The 14,791-nt window shown below is 44.0% G+C and overlaps 1 protein-coding gene across 3 annotated transcripts in view; it reads right to left on the minus strand.

Moving 5' to 3' along the window:
• Window positions 1-218: 218 nt before the first annotated feature.
• The window catches only part of OCEL1 (occludin/ELL domain containing 1), a 58,044-nt gene continuing 43,471 nt past the window's right edge, over window positions 219-14,791 (minus strand). For all 3 annotated transcript variants that reach the window (XM_044285268.1, XM_044285276.1, XM_044285261.1), the window contains one exon: window positions 219-393. In XM_044285268.1, the coding sequence (XP_044141203.1) occupies window positions 280-393 (114 nt within the window). In that variant the 3' untranslated portion in view covers window positions 219-279. The remainder of the gene's footprint in view (window positions 394-14,791) is intronic.

Below are 14,791 nucleotides of genomic sequence, written 5' to 3' on the forward strand. Positions count from 1 at the left end.
ACTGATGATGTCACTATTGTTATGATATGTATGTGGACATTTGGATGTATGGATGTCTACACAAGCAATTCCCTTTTCAACAAGTCTGTAAAACAGAATCATGAAAAATATCTGCTTGTTACTTAGTGACCTTAATGTATCTGCTTCATGATTTACAAATTTTAATTGCTTTAACATCTCCTAATTGCACACTGAAGCCTGGATGGTCCCTTTGTTGAATTCTATTGTCTAATGCATGGCTCTACTCCTCGTGAAACAGCTATACATTCATTGCGATGTTCAGAAGTACACAGATCCCTCATGTCGATCATATGCTTGGATTTGCTTCTTGATGTGGCTTAATTTCCCCTTTAAATAAATGCAGCGTTCACGTTTCTCTATGAATGCAGGGTCCTGAGGGAAACAGATATGGTAAGTACAATTATCTCATTATGGAACATCACAGAGCTTTATATCTTTCAACAATTCATTTCCTTTCCAGGACTGAAACATCAGGAGAGGCTTCTGTAGTCAGATGACTATACAAACACTCCTAGGAATGTCTGTCTGCACCAAAGTTAGATCATTCCAGCGTCAATAATTATACTAGAGCTGCCTGGAACGTTATATTGTCTGTTTTAGGCCCCTTGTAAAGGGGTGGTTTTACACTTTTACACTTGGTGAGCCTGCTGCGGATATTTTGCATGCGGAAAGTTCACATCGGATTGAGAGTTAAACCACCTGAAATAGTCTGGTTTTCACTCTGCAATTGGTGGCAGGATAGAAGCCCACCGACGCACATGTGAGCAGTGCTTACACAACATGTTCCTGTGACGGATTTGTTAACCTCTTCCTGACCGAGTGATTTCCGCTTTTCGTTTTTCACTCCCTGCCTTCCCGGAGCCATAACATTTTTATTTTTCTGCTCACATAGCTGTATGAGAGCTTTTTATTTGCAGGACAAATTGCGCTTTTTAATGGCACCATTAGATATTGCACATTATGCACATTGCACAAAGCTGTGTGAGGGCTCATTTTTGCAGGGCAAACTGTAATTTTTATTGATATTATTTGAGTATTTGAGACTTTTACTTTAACTGTTATTCAAATTTCTTGGTTGGTGAAGGGATGAAAAAAACTACGAATCAGCCATTTAGTTTTTTCCTTTATGCCGTTCACCGTACAGGATAATATTTTTATATTTTAATAGTACGTTTTTGGCTTGTGGTGATGCCTATGATGCTTATTTTTCTTTTTTTTTTCAATTACCATATAGAACTGTACACAAGTTCTCTAAGACAACGTTAATAATGACTCGGTAAGAGCGAATATATGTCTAGGGGTAAACAGATGGCAGCCAATGGTAACAAATAGCTTTTTTATGCTTTTTAAAATTAGAAATGATTTATTAATTATCCCTTTGTGTTGACAGATGACTGTCTGTTGGTGTTTACTGGAAGAATAAATAGCTTTAAAAAAAATTCCTCTTTGGGGGCAGTTACCTTTGTTTATATGCTCATGGTGGTATCAGAATAAGCAATAGCTTATTTAAAACAATACTTGAGTACTGAGTACAGTGTAAATTTGGTACTATATTGTAAGTCACATTAATAATAAATTGAATACAATATACTGTATGTTATTGTGTAACTCAGCCATTTTATTGAGAACCACGTCATTTAGATACAATACTCAATGTATTATTAATGTAAGCCACATGTCGTAATTTGTAGTATTTAAAGAGGACATGTCACCAGAAAATACAATGCAATCTAAAAGAAGCATGTTAGAAAGCAGGAGAAGCGGAGTAGATTGATATACAGGGTGGGCCATTTATATGGATACACCTTAATAAAATGGGAATGGTTGGTGATATTAACTTCCTTTTTGTGGCACATTAGTATATGTGAGGGGGGAAACTTTTCAAGATGGGTGGTGACCATCAGGGCCGGACTGGCCATAGGGCAGACCGGGCATTTGCCCGGTGGGCCGGGCCGAACACAATTAGCCGTTTTTTTTTTTTTTTTATTAATGTGGCAGGCAGCAGCCGGGCAGGAGTGGAGATGAGCGCTTCCCAGTGGCGGCCGCGTACCTATCAGGGAAGCAGCTGCTTCGGGGCCCGAGAGCAGTCGCTGTAGTTCGTCACCCCGGGCCCGTCAGAGCAGCTGACTTCTCCTGCACTTGCACTCTGTCACTGACCTGACATCGGTTTGCTCCGCCTCTCCAACTCCTCAGTTCTGCCCGATGTGGGCGGGGCTATCATAGCCCCGCCCCTTTTTAACCCGCGAAGCGATTCCTGCAGCCTGAACCTTTCCTGCCCAGCAGCATGCTGAACATCAGTTGGATTGTCACCAGTTAACTGCACCAGTGATGTGAGTGGCAGGGGAACTGGGGTTATATTCAGCTTTCCCAGACTGTGCACATGTGACCTGCAGTACAGTAGGAAAGCTGGGTGAATTATAGCATGAAATGTCATCCAGCTTCCCTGCTATCCTGCATGGCACAAGTGCAGAGGCATTAGAGTATGGGGGAGAGGCACAGCAGGAAAGCTGGGTGTCTATATATGTGTATTGTATATGTGTGCGTCCATGTATGTGGTGACTGTGTGTATGACTGCGTCCATGTATGTGGAGAGTGTGTGTATGACTGCGTCCATGTATGTGGAGAGTGCGTGTATGACTGCGTCCAAGTATGTGGAGAGTGCGTGTATGACTGCGTCCATGTATGTGGAGAGTGCGTGTATGACTGCGTCCATGTATGTGGAGAGTGCGTGTATGACTGCGTCCATGTATGTGGTGAGTGCGTGTATGAGTGCGTTCATGTATGTGGAGAGTGTGTGTATGACTGCGTCCATGTATGTGGAGAGTGTGTGTATGACTGCGTCCATGTATGTGTAGAGTGTGTGTATGACTGCGGCCATGTATGTGTAGAGTGTGTGTATGACTGCGGCCATGTATGTGGAGAGTGCGTGTATGACTGCGTCCATGTATGTGGAGAGTGTGTGTATGACTGCACTATGGGGGCATCTACTGGGGGCACTATATACTGGCACGCATTATAGGTGGGCACTATGGAGAAGTGGGGGACAAGAGCACTATGAGGGCATTATATAGAGGCATTTAATACTGGCACCCATTTTGATGCCACTATGGGGAAGGGAGGAAAGGAGCATTATGGGGGTATCTATGTGGGGCATTTTATAGTGCCACATTATGGAGGACACTATGGAGACGGGGAAGGAGCACTATGGGGGCATCTTCTGGGGGGACTATATAGGAGTATTTTATACAGGCACAAATTATAAGGTCACTGTGGGCACCTAAGCTCAACTGGGCACTAAGTGTTTTTTGTAGTGGCACACAGTGCAGGTCATTAGAACACATGAGGGCACTCTGGGGACATTGGCTCTACTGGGGGCACTAAGAGGAGGTGTTTCTTTTTTTACTGCCACATGACTGAGCATTTTTTGTACTTGTGCACATTATAGGGGGGGGGTTCTACTGTCACAGATTATAAAGAGAATTATTACTATCGGGGCATTATGGTGGGCTTTATTACAACTGGGGGACTATGGGAGCATTATTACTTGTGGGACACATTACTGACTTTGGGAGCACCATTACTTTGGGGGCACCCTGGCACAGCATCAGCTTATCACAGTTCTTTTTGCAGTATAGTTTTGGGGAGCACAGCTTCTCAGTATTGGGGGTGCATGATGGGATGTTAATTGGAGGATGATGGAAAAGTAGGAAACTAAGATGTCTGTCAAACTCTGCAGAGACGTGAGATGGCTGAAAGAAATGATCATGGCGGTCTGGTCTGAATGGAGAAGATGAAGAAACAGAACATCTACATCAGAGGAGACGTCACTGGATATAAGAGGTATGGGGCGCTGTATGAGGCTACTGTCACATCTGCGTTAGTGATCCTGGCAGTCTGTTCCAGCTGAGAATTCACTGGATCCGGCACTGCTGGATGCTGACGGAATGCCCGCCAGCCCCATTAACTATAATGGGGTACGGCAGAAATCAGGCCACAATCTGGGAAAAATGCAGAGAATCAGCGGGACATAAACCGCTGCATGCTGTGCTTTGTGTCCAGTCGATTCCTTGCATTTTCTGCCGGATTAGGTGGCCGGATCGTACTAAGACCCCTAATGTCACCTGGGGACCCCCAAAGAACCTTGTGTGTTGGCTGAAGCCTTCCTATCTTACTGGTGGCTGGCTGTAATGACCGACGTCACGCACAGGGAGGAACACAGGGAAAGCCCTGCCCAAGGGAGAGGGAAAGGTGGTGACCCCTAACTCACCTTGCGGCTGGCACCTGACTGCCCTGACGTCCCTAGACGGGTTCCTCACCCGTGCGGCGATCACGTGCCTAAACCCTGGCTTTCCCTGAAATGAGCCCTAGATAGTGAACGGGCCGGTGGGATCGCTAGTCCGCACCACTGCACTAAGAGGGAAACACCAGGGAGAGGACAGACAAATACAGACAAACACAAACACCCAGGTGGGCGACCACAGCAGTCCACAAAGGTCCAACAGGGATCCGGAGGGTAGCGTTCTGAAACAACAATCAGAGGACGCAGCAACACAGCTCCAGTGGGTCAGAAAAGATGTCCAGGCAGGAAGCTCTATCTCTGGCAACCAGAGAAGTGTGAGAGAGGAATATAAGGAGGTTTGGGAGTGCTGGACAAGGAACAGCTGAGGAGAAGGAGCTACGGATCCCTGAGTGAGCCAAAAGGGTTTGCAAAGCAAACCCAGAAAGCTACCATAAGGAAAACAGCCCTATCTTAAATAGAGCGTGCAGCCAACCGCTGCGACTTCCTGACCCCGGGTATAACGGAGTCAGGCGTGGTTCTCGATACCCTCGTGACACTGGCCCTGCTTCTCAATTGTGCTTCCGGTTTTGGCCCCGCCCCTAGACTGCAAGGGGGTGGGGCCTGTTTTGGGTCATGTGATTGGGCTGCTCAGTCAAAAATGCCCGGGCCTATTTTTTGTCCCAGTCCGGCCATGGTGGCCATGGTGGCCATTTTGAAGTCAGCCATTTTGAATCCAACTTTTGTTTTTTCAATAGGAAGAGGGTCATGTGACACATCAAACTTATTGGGAATTTCACAAGAAAAACAATAGTGTGCTTGGTTTTAACGTAAATTTATTCTTTCATGAGTTATTTACAAGTTTCTGACCACTTATAAAATGTGTTCAATGTGCTGCCCATTGTGTTGGATTGTCAATGCAACCCTCTTCTCCCACTCTTCTGTCACGGAAGGTGTACAGGAAACTAGAAGACACAAAATGAATATCCGACTCACTGGATCCAAAACTAAGGAACAAAAGGGAGAGCCCTGCATCAGACCTGGCTCTCTCCCTGACTGCTCAGCCTATGCGAATATCCCAATGGTAGATGATCGCATATCCTCGTACCTCGACTGTATAACACCTGAACACCATATAATAGTGAGGGGACACGGCCACCGTCTCCCTACCCTTGATACGGAGGGAGTCAGGGTCACCTGGGATCCAGCAAACAGAAAAACACAAATGAATGAACAAAACTTATCTGTAGAAGACTCAGAAGTAGGATCAGCATGCACACACTCCAGGAAGGAATATAAACCGCAAAGTAAAGCAGTCTGGGAAGGGATTTAAAGGGATGCAATCAGTGCAACTACATGACAGCTGAGAGAGGCTAACGAGATGAGAAAATGAAAACAAAACAAAAGGAAGCTCAAGGAGGAGGTTCTGAAAGGCATCTGTCAGAGCTTCTCAGATGTCGAACAGGGTGTGACGTGATGACGTAGAGAGAGTACGTCGCGTCCTCCCCCTCCCCCGGGACTCGGCGGTCCTGCTACCTCGCTGCCTTGGTTCTCCTGGCGTCTTCGTGCCGATCTGTATGCTGGTCTTTGGCCGTGTCCTCCTCACGATTGCGGGGCGTGTGCCGATGTCCTGACCGTTGGGCTTGAACGTGGTACTGGTCCTTGGTTCCTTGGTTCCTGCTGGTCCTCCCTCCTCCTCTCCGTGCCGTTGTGATCGGTCCGGTCGGTCCCGTCGTGGAGCTCGCCTTCAGCCCCTCTCGATCCTCCCTTCCTCTCCCTGTGGCACTGTGAACGGCTTTTGCTGTGTTTCCTCTGGCCGTTGGACTGCTGTTGAAACTTAATCCTGGAATCGTTGCCGATCCTCTCCTCTCCCCCCTGCGCCACTGTTGTTGGAGACTGTGGATTCTTCGTTTCTGCCGCCGGTGCCCCTCAAGATCCTCAATCCCTGGATGCTCGGAGGAGGTGGAATACCGGTGAGATTGTTCCATTTAATTTTTTTCTTTGTCCTACAGATCCTCTCTCCCTAGGATGATATCCACTAACTAAAAAGGAAAAAAATACTCTTTCCATTTAAAAAACATATTTGAAAAATACTGAGGTGGCCACAAAAAAAAAAAGAAGAAGGGAGAGGAAAGGGAAAGGAAAAAAAAAAAAAAAAAAAGGAAAAAAAAGAAGATATATCAATATAAAAGGAGAGAAAGAGGTGGAAATAAAAAAAAAAAGGGGGGAGAAAAAGGAGGAGTAGAAAAAGAAGGAAAAAGCAAAGGGGGGAAAAAAGAAAAAAAAAAAAAAAAAAAGGAGGATCAAGGTATGGCTCCAAAAGCTAATAGGCGCTCGGCTGACCTCTCAAATCAGAAACTGGGGTTCAAAACTGCTGAAACAACAAAAATAGACCAGTTTCTGAGGTCTCCGAGGGTTAATACGAGGGGCGGACAAAAGGAACTTGCCACAAAAAAAAATGATGACCCAGAGTTGACGGAGTTAGACCCACAAAAAGCCTCTAGATACTCAAAAATGGAAGATGGTATAATGGGGGAGGTTATCCCTAACGACAACTCCTCTCCGCTAGAAGAAATATTGCTAGCGGTTAAACAAAATGGGGATTTAATACAGGCTGTTACAACCCAACTTGGGTTTATCCAAGTTGATGTGGGACTAATAAAAGATGATTTGTCAAAAATGAGAAACAGAGTTAACAACCTAGAGAGCTCTGTTACCCTGATACAGAATGAATCGCAAAATATAAAAACTGAAGTCTCCACACTTAAATTAGAGTATAATCTTCTGAAGAAAAAGGTGGCGGACCTTGAGGATAGGTCACGAAGATACAACGTGAGAATAATAGGGATTCCAGAGGGTGCGGAAGAGAAGAATTCAACCCAATTCATACAGAAGTTAATCTTTGAAAATTTTGGGAAAGATTCGTTTTCCCCCTTCTTCATGATAGAAAGAGCTCATCGGGTCCCAGGGGGTAAACCAACTCCAGGGAGACAACCGCAGACATTTCTTGTTAAGTTATTGGCCACAGGGGATAAAGATATCCTTTTGAGAAGGGCGAGGGAATGCTCACCGGTTGTATACAATGGGAACAGACTGGATTTCTTTCCAGATTTTTCAAAAGGCATACAAGAAAAGAAACGCACATTTATGATTGCCAAAAAGAGGCTAAGAGAAAGGGATATTAAATATTCTCTTATATTCCCAGCAAAATTACGGATTATTTTCAATGATAAAACTCTTTTTTTCGATACTTCGGAAGAAGCCACGGATTGGCTTGATCGAAATAATCTTTGATTTAATTCCTTTTAGGATGTGTTGGGAATTGTAATTGCTATAAGGGGTTTATACCCCTAAATTTCCTTTTCTTTACCTCTGAATGGGGGCGACCGAGTGGGGGGAGCGTGGGAGGGATGGTCACAGGAGAGAAATCTACTACAATATGTGGTGGATTACCTGTATGGGGGGTTGGGGTTGGGCTGTGGTGCGTCAAGATGTATCCTTTTTCTGTTTTCTTTCTTTTTCCTCTTTTTTCCCATCTAACCACTGTTGATAATGCTGACTAGAATTGTTGCCTGGAATATACGTGGTTTGGGGGACAGAGGAAAAAGACAAGCAGTTTTTGACTTTACTCGGGTCCACCTACCTGCAATAGTATGTTTGTTGGAGACCCACCTCACCGAAGAGACCTCTAGGGTGGTCAACAGGGGATGGGCTGCGCATACGTATCATTCTACTTTCTCCAATTATTCGAGAGGTGTTACTGTCTTGATACATAGACTTATTGATTTTGTTTGTATGGCATCCTCTGTTGATCAACAGGGGAGATTTATTTTTTTATACTGTAGGTTAAGGGGGGAAATATGCATTCTGGCCTTTGTCTACATTCCACCGCCATTTTCTTTTCGGTTCTTAATTCTTTGGTATTGTTTATGGATAAATGGCCTGAGTGCCCAACACTGATCATTGGCGATTTCAACTGTGTCATTGATCCTCTACGTGATAGGGTTTCTACGAGCATCAGGAGTGATAGTCCGGTTCAGGGGTCTCCCCTGGCACGGTTTTGCCTGGAGGCTGGCTTTGAAGATGTTTGGGAATATTTAGGACAGGGGAAAAGGGTCTTTTCATGTTTTAGTAAAGCAGGTAAATCAATGTCTAGAATAGATCTTGCATTGATAAGTAGTAAACATGTGAAATTGGTAAATCGAATGAAATACGAAACGAGGTCAATATCGGATCACTCTCCGCTACTACTTGAACTCTGCTTAACTCAGGAAAGATACACACAAAAACCTCCCTTTAGACTAAATCCTTATTGGTTATCAGTTATAAAGACACATGAAATAATCCAAAATGAAATTGGCCTTTTTTGGGATAATAATTATGACTCAGCAAAAATCCAGGTTGTATGGGATACCTTTAAGGCGTACATGAGGGGATTGCTGGTTAGTAACATCGCGAATCTTAGAAAGGAGTACGGGAAAAAACAGAAAAACCTAGAAGAACGTGCAGCACTGGCGACAGAATCCTTTTATATGAATAAGACGGAGGAGAATAGGGAAAATATGCAAAGAACCACGCAAATATATTCTAATTTTCTATTGGACAAGGCCCAACAGAGCCTTTTTTTTAAGGGGCAAAAATACTTTACGGAGTCAGGGCGACCTGGTAAATTTTTGTCCAGAGTAATATCAAGCCAACAATCTAAAAAATTTATAGATAAGGTTCGACTGAGTGATGGTAAGATGGTCACTGGACAGGGTCCGGTAGAGAAGGCCTTTGTTGACTATTTTCTGGATTTGTACAAGGCTGAAACTAAGATCACAGACGATAAGATAGATCTCTATCTTGACAGGATTACCTTCCCTTCTATTACTGAGACGCAAAAGAAAGCACTCGAATTGGAGGTCTCAATTCAGGAACTCGAGGGAGCTATTAAATTATGTTCAGCCAACTCTACTCCTGGCTCAGATGGGCTTCCATACGAATTCTATAGTAAATATAGGGAGTGCATTCTCCCTAGACTGCTGGAGGTCTTTTCTGAATCAGTGGAGTATGGGAAGTTGCCAGATTCAATGAAGGAAGCTGTAATAATACTAATTCCAAAAAAAGGCAAGGACCCCCTAGATCTAGAATCTTATAGACCAATCTCACTTCTTAATGCAGATGTAAAGCTTCTTGCGAGGGTCTTGGCTACAAGGCTTTCTAGGGTCATTTCCTCTATTGTCCACCCGGATCAGAGTGGCTTTATTCAGAACAAGGGTACACATTATAATCTACATCGGCTCTTTTCTAATATTCAGGCCCCTGGGGGGACCGCTCGCTCCATCCTGTCATTGGACGCCTCTAAGGCCTTTGACAGGGTGGAGTGGCGCTTCCTCTGGAAGGTTCTGGCAAGGATGGGCTTTGGAGAAAGGTTCATAGGTACTCTTAAGTTATTGTATAGATCTCCAAGGGCAAAATTGAGTCTTAATGGAATCCTGAGTAGTAGTATTGATTTAAATAGGGGCACGCGGCAGGGCTGTCCATTATCCCCATTGTTATTTGATATTTATATCGAACCCCTTGCTATGGCCATTAGACAGGACGATCAGCTTAAAGGATTTGGTACGCTAGGAACACAAGACCGTATCTCATTATATGCGGATGATGTTCTTTTTTTTATAGACCATACGGAAAGTACTCTCCCTAGGATCATTCAAATGGTTAAAGCATCTGGTGAGGTGTCTGGTTTTCTTATAAACTGGGCTAAGACCAGTTTGATGCCAGTGGACCCCTTGTTACAGAAAGAGGTCTCTGTGACACAGTTGAATATTGTAGACACTTTTCAATACTTGGGTTTGACTATATCACCTCGGGTTGAAAATTTTATACAACTTAATTTGATCCCCATAATGGTAAGCAGTAGAGCTAAAATAGGGATCTGGCTGAGACTTCCTCTATCTAGAGCCGACCGAGTCTCATTAGTTAAAATGGTGATATTACCACAATTTTTATATGTGCTCAGGAATACACCTATTTGGATACAAGATAAGTATTTTAAACTTATGGAAAGAATAATTAATGATTTAATATGGGGAAGAAAGCGAGTTCGAATAAAGCTGGAATATGTGTATAAATCAGTGGAGTGCGGGGGTTTAAATCTCCCTTACTTTAAAGGGTACTTTATTGCAGCCCAGCTATTGAGGTGCTATGAATCAGAGAACAGTGCACTGCTGGGGAAGATGGTAATTAGCCACGCCTATAATAATATTTTTACCTTGTTGGAATCCGGGCTATTGAAGAGCTATGAGGGAGGCTACAGAGAGACTATAAAACTACTCCTGAAAATGTGGGCTATAACTAGGACATGGTTGAAGATTAAGGGTTCATTTACATTTACGCCTCTTTGGCATAATGTGCACTTACAAAGGCTGGATGATATTGCACCGACACATTTTGGCAGAAGAATAAAATTTTATACATTTCACAGGTAGTTAAGGATAGAGATATTAAACCATTTATAGAGATGACACACAATATAAAAATTTTTTCATGGTTTAGGTATCTTCAATTGCGTGCAGTACTATCCAGTTTGGATGACAAACTGGTGTTGGATATAGATAATTCATCTTTTTTGAATGAATGAGTAGGGGGTACACTGTCTAGAATAAAAATTTCAAATATATATAAGTTACTACTTAAGGCACGGTTTAGTGATACACAATCACCAGGACAAAGAGCGTGGGAGCTGGATTGCCCGAATTTACAAATAGAAGGTTGGGAGAATATTTTTGGGAATTTAGGTTCACTGTCACAGAACTTCAACCATGTTCTAGTACAATTCTATATTTGCCACAGATTATATATTACTCCATTGTGGATGAATAAATGCGGACTAAGAGACACGTCAAATTGCCCCAAATGCGACACTGTAGGAGCGGACTTTCTTCATATGATATGGACTTGTCCAGAACTTATAAACTATTGAAATACTATTAATAGTTGTATTATGTATAAACTAAAAGTCCCAATCCCTTTTGAACCACAAGTATTTGTGCTTAATGATCTTTCCAAATTAAATAATCACAAGTATCAAAAGATTTTCCTGAGCAGAATATTGATGTTGGCTAGGGTCTTGGTCAGTCGGACCTGGTTTGCTCGATCCACTCCAGATATAAATAAATGGATAAATTTAGTTCTTAAGGTAAAAAATTATGAGAAAATTATGTACAAATAGAGGGAAGCTGAGGACAAGTGGATTAAGATATGGGGTGGTTGGAGGATTGATTAGTTGAGGTAAAATTGTTTTATTTTTAGGGGTTTTTTTGACGCACCACAGCTAGGGGGGGAGGGGGGGTTGGGGGGGGGGACTGTATCCTTCTTTATATTCTGCAATGTTTTGATATATTAATTAATAAAGACAATAAAAAAAAAAGAAAAAAAAAAAAAAAAAAGAGCTTCTCAGATGTCTGGTGGTGACAGTACCCCTCCTTCTACGAGTGGACTCTGGACACTCAGAGCCCACCTTCTCAAGATGGGACCTATGGAAAGCCCTGATGAGACGAGTGGCCTTAATGTCCGTCACTGGGACCCACATCCTCTCCTCAGGACCATAAACCTCCCAATGAACGAGGTACTGGAGAGAACCGCGGACAACACGAGAATCCACAATCCTAGAGACCTGAAATTCAAGATTACCATCAACCACAATCGGAGGAGGAGGCAAAGACGAGGGTACAATGGGTTGGACATAAAGTTTTAATAAGGACTTATGAAAAACATTATAGATCTTCCAAGTCTGAGGAAGATCAAGACGGTAGGCAACAGGATTTATGACGGACAAGATTTTGTAAGGCCCAATAAACTTAGGACCCAACTTCCAGGAGGGAACCTTCAATTTGATATTCTTAGTAGACAACCACACCAGATCACCAACATTCAGGTCCGGACCAGGCACACGTCTCTTATCCACCACACGCTTATATCTCTCACTCATGCTCTTTAGATTATCCTGAATCTTTTGCCAAATAGATGACAACGACGAGGAGAATCTGTCCTCATCAGGTAAACCAGAAGACCCCTCTCCAGAGAATGTCCCAAACTGTGGATGAAACCCATATGCACCAAAAAATGGTGACTTATCAGAGGACTCCTGACGACGGTTATTTAAAGCAAACTCAGCAAGGGACAAAAAAGAACACCAATCCTCCTGATTCTCCGCCACAAAACAGCGCAGATATGTCTCCAGATTCTGATTGACGCGCTCTGTCTGGCCATTCAACTGCGGGTGGAAAGCAGAAGAGAATGACAACCGAACCCCCAAGCGAGAACAGAAAGCCTTCCAGAATCTGGAAACAAACTGCGTGCCCCTATCAGAGACTATGTCTGAAGGAATACCATGCAATTTGACAATGTGATCAATAAATGCCTGCGCCAGCGTCTTAGCGTTGGGCAAGCCAGGAAAAGGGATGAAATGCACCATTTTGCTAAAACGGTCCACCACCACAAGAATCACAGTCTTCCCCAAGGAACGAGGCAGGTCCGTAATGAAGTCCATGGACAGATGTGTCCAAGGACGGGAAGGAATGGGTAAGGGAAGGAGAGGACCTGATGGCCGTGAATGAGGAACTTTGGCACGAGCGCAGGTCTCGCAGGCTGCCACAAAACCCTCAACCGACTTACGAAGCGCCCCCGGGTGCCCAGCAAGGACAGTATCGTGGTGTTCCTTATAAATCTTGTGTCTTAAAGCGAGAGGCACAAATAACCTCCCAGGAGGACAAAGATCAGGAGCCTCTGACTGGGCTACCTGAACCTCTGCCTCCAATTCAGGATAAAGAGCAGAGACCACCACACCTTCAGCCAAAATGGGACCCGGGTCTTCAAAATTCCCACCTCCCGGAAAACAACGTGACAGGGCATCCGCCTTCACATTCTTAACCCCAGGGCGGAACGTGACAACAAAATTAAACCTGGAAAAGAACAAAGACCATCGGGCCTGTCTTGGGTTCAGACGCTTGGCTGACTCCAAGTAGGCCAGATTCTTATGGTCGGTAAACACGGTAATAGGGTGTCTGGCTCCCTCTAGCCAATGGCGCCATTCCTCAAAAGCTAACTTGATGGCCAACAACTCCCTATCTCCCACATCGTAATTTCTCTCTGCGGAGGAGAGTTTCTTCGAGAAAAAGGCACACGGTCGCCATTTGGCAGGAGAGGGACCCTGAGACAAGACCGCACCCACACCCACCTCAGAAGCATCAACCTCAACTATGAAGGGTAGAGAAATATCAGGTTGTACCAAGATGGGAGCGGAAGCAAAACTCTCCTTGATATTAGAAAAGGCCTTATGCGCCTCTACCGACCAGGAGGAAAAATCTACCCCCTTTCTAGTCATATCAGTGAGTGGTTTAACAACAGAGGAATAATTCAAAATAAACTTCCTGTAATAATTGGCAAAGGCCAAAAAACGCATCAGCGCCTTCTGATTCTCAGGAAGCTCCCACTCAAGCACAGCGCGGACCTTCTCGGGGTCCATGCGAAAACCAGAAGCGGAGAGAAGAAACCCCAGAAATTGAATTTCTGGAACCGCAAACACACATTTTTCCAGTTTAGCGTACAATTTATTCTCCCGCAGGATGAGCAAGACCTGACGTAAGTGTTCCTTATGAGTTTTGAAATCAGGAGAAAAAATCAAAATGTCATCTAGATACACTAATACAAATTTCCCCATTAAATGATAAAAAATGCTGTTCACAAAATGCTGAAAGATGGCTGGAGCATTCATCAAACCAAAAGGCATAACCAAATTCTCAAAATGGCCCTCAGGGGTATTGAAGGCCGTCTTCCATTCGTCTCCTTCTCTGACCCTGACCAGGTTATATGCCCCTCTTAGATCCAACTTGGAAAAAACTTTAGCCCCAACAATCTGGTTAAACAGGTCCGGGATCAGAGGGAGCGGATAAGGGTCACGAATTGTGATACTGTTCAGCTCCCTGAAATCCAGACATGGTCTTAAAGAACCATCTTTTTTCTTAACAAAGAAAAAACCAGCGGCAACAGGTGACTTCGAGAGTCGTATGTGTCCCTTTCTCAGACTCTCAGAGATATAAGCACGCATAGCGACCCTTTCAGGTTTGGAGAGATTGTATAAACGAGATTTAGGCAGCTTGGCGCCTGGGGTGAGATTAATAGGGCAATCGTACTCCCTGTGGGGGGGCAAGTCCTGAACACCACTCTCAGAGAAGACATCCGAAAATTCAGAGAGAAAAAATGGTACAGTCTTAGTAGAAACCTCAGAAACAGATGTCGTGAGACAATTCTCTCTGCAAAAGTCACTCCAACCATTTATTTGCCTCGCTTGCCAATCAATGGTGGGGTTATGTTTAGTGAGCCAGGGTAGCCCCAACACAAGAGGAGTAGGCAACCCGCTAAGGATGAAACATGACACATCCTCAACATGAGCATCACTCACAATCAAACAGATATTGCGAACTATGCCCTTTAACGATTTCTGAGAAA

Source organism: Bufo gargarizans, chromosome 1 (assembly GCF_014858855.1).
Source record: "Bufo gargarizans isolate SCDJY-AF-19 chromosome 1, ASM1485885v1, whole genome shotgun sequence".
NCBI lineage: Eukaryota > Metazoa > Chordata > Amphibia > Anura > Bufonidae > Bufo > Bufo gargarizans.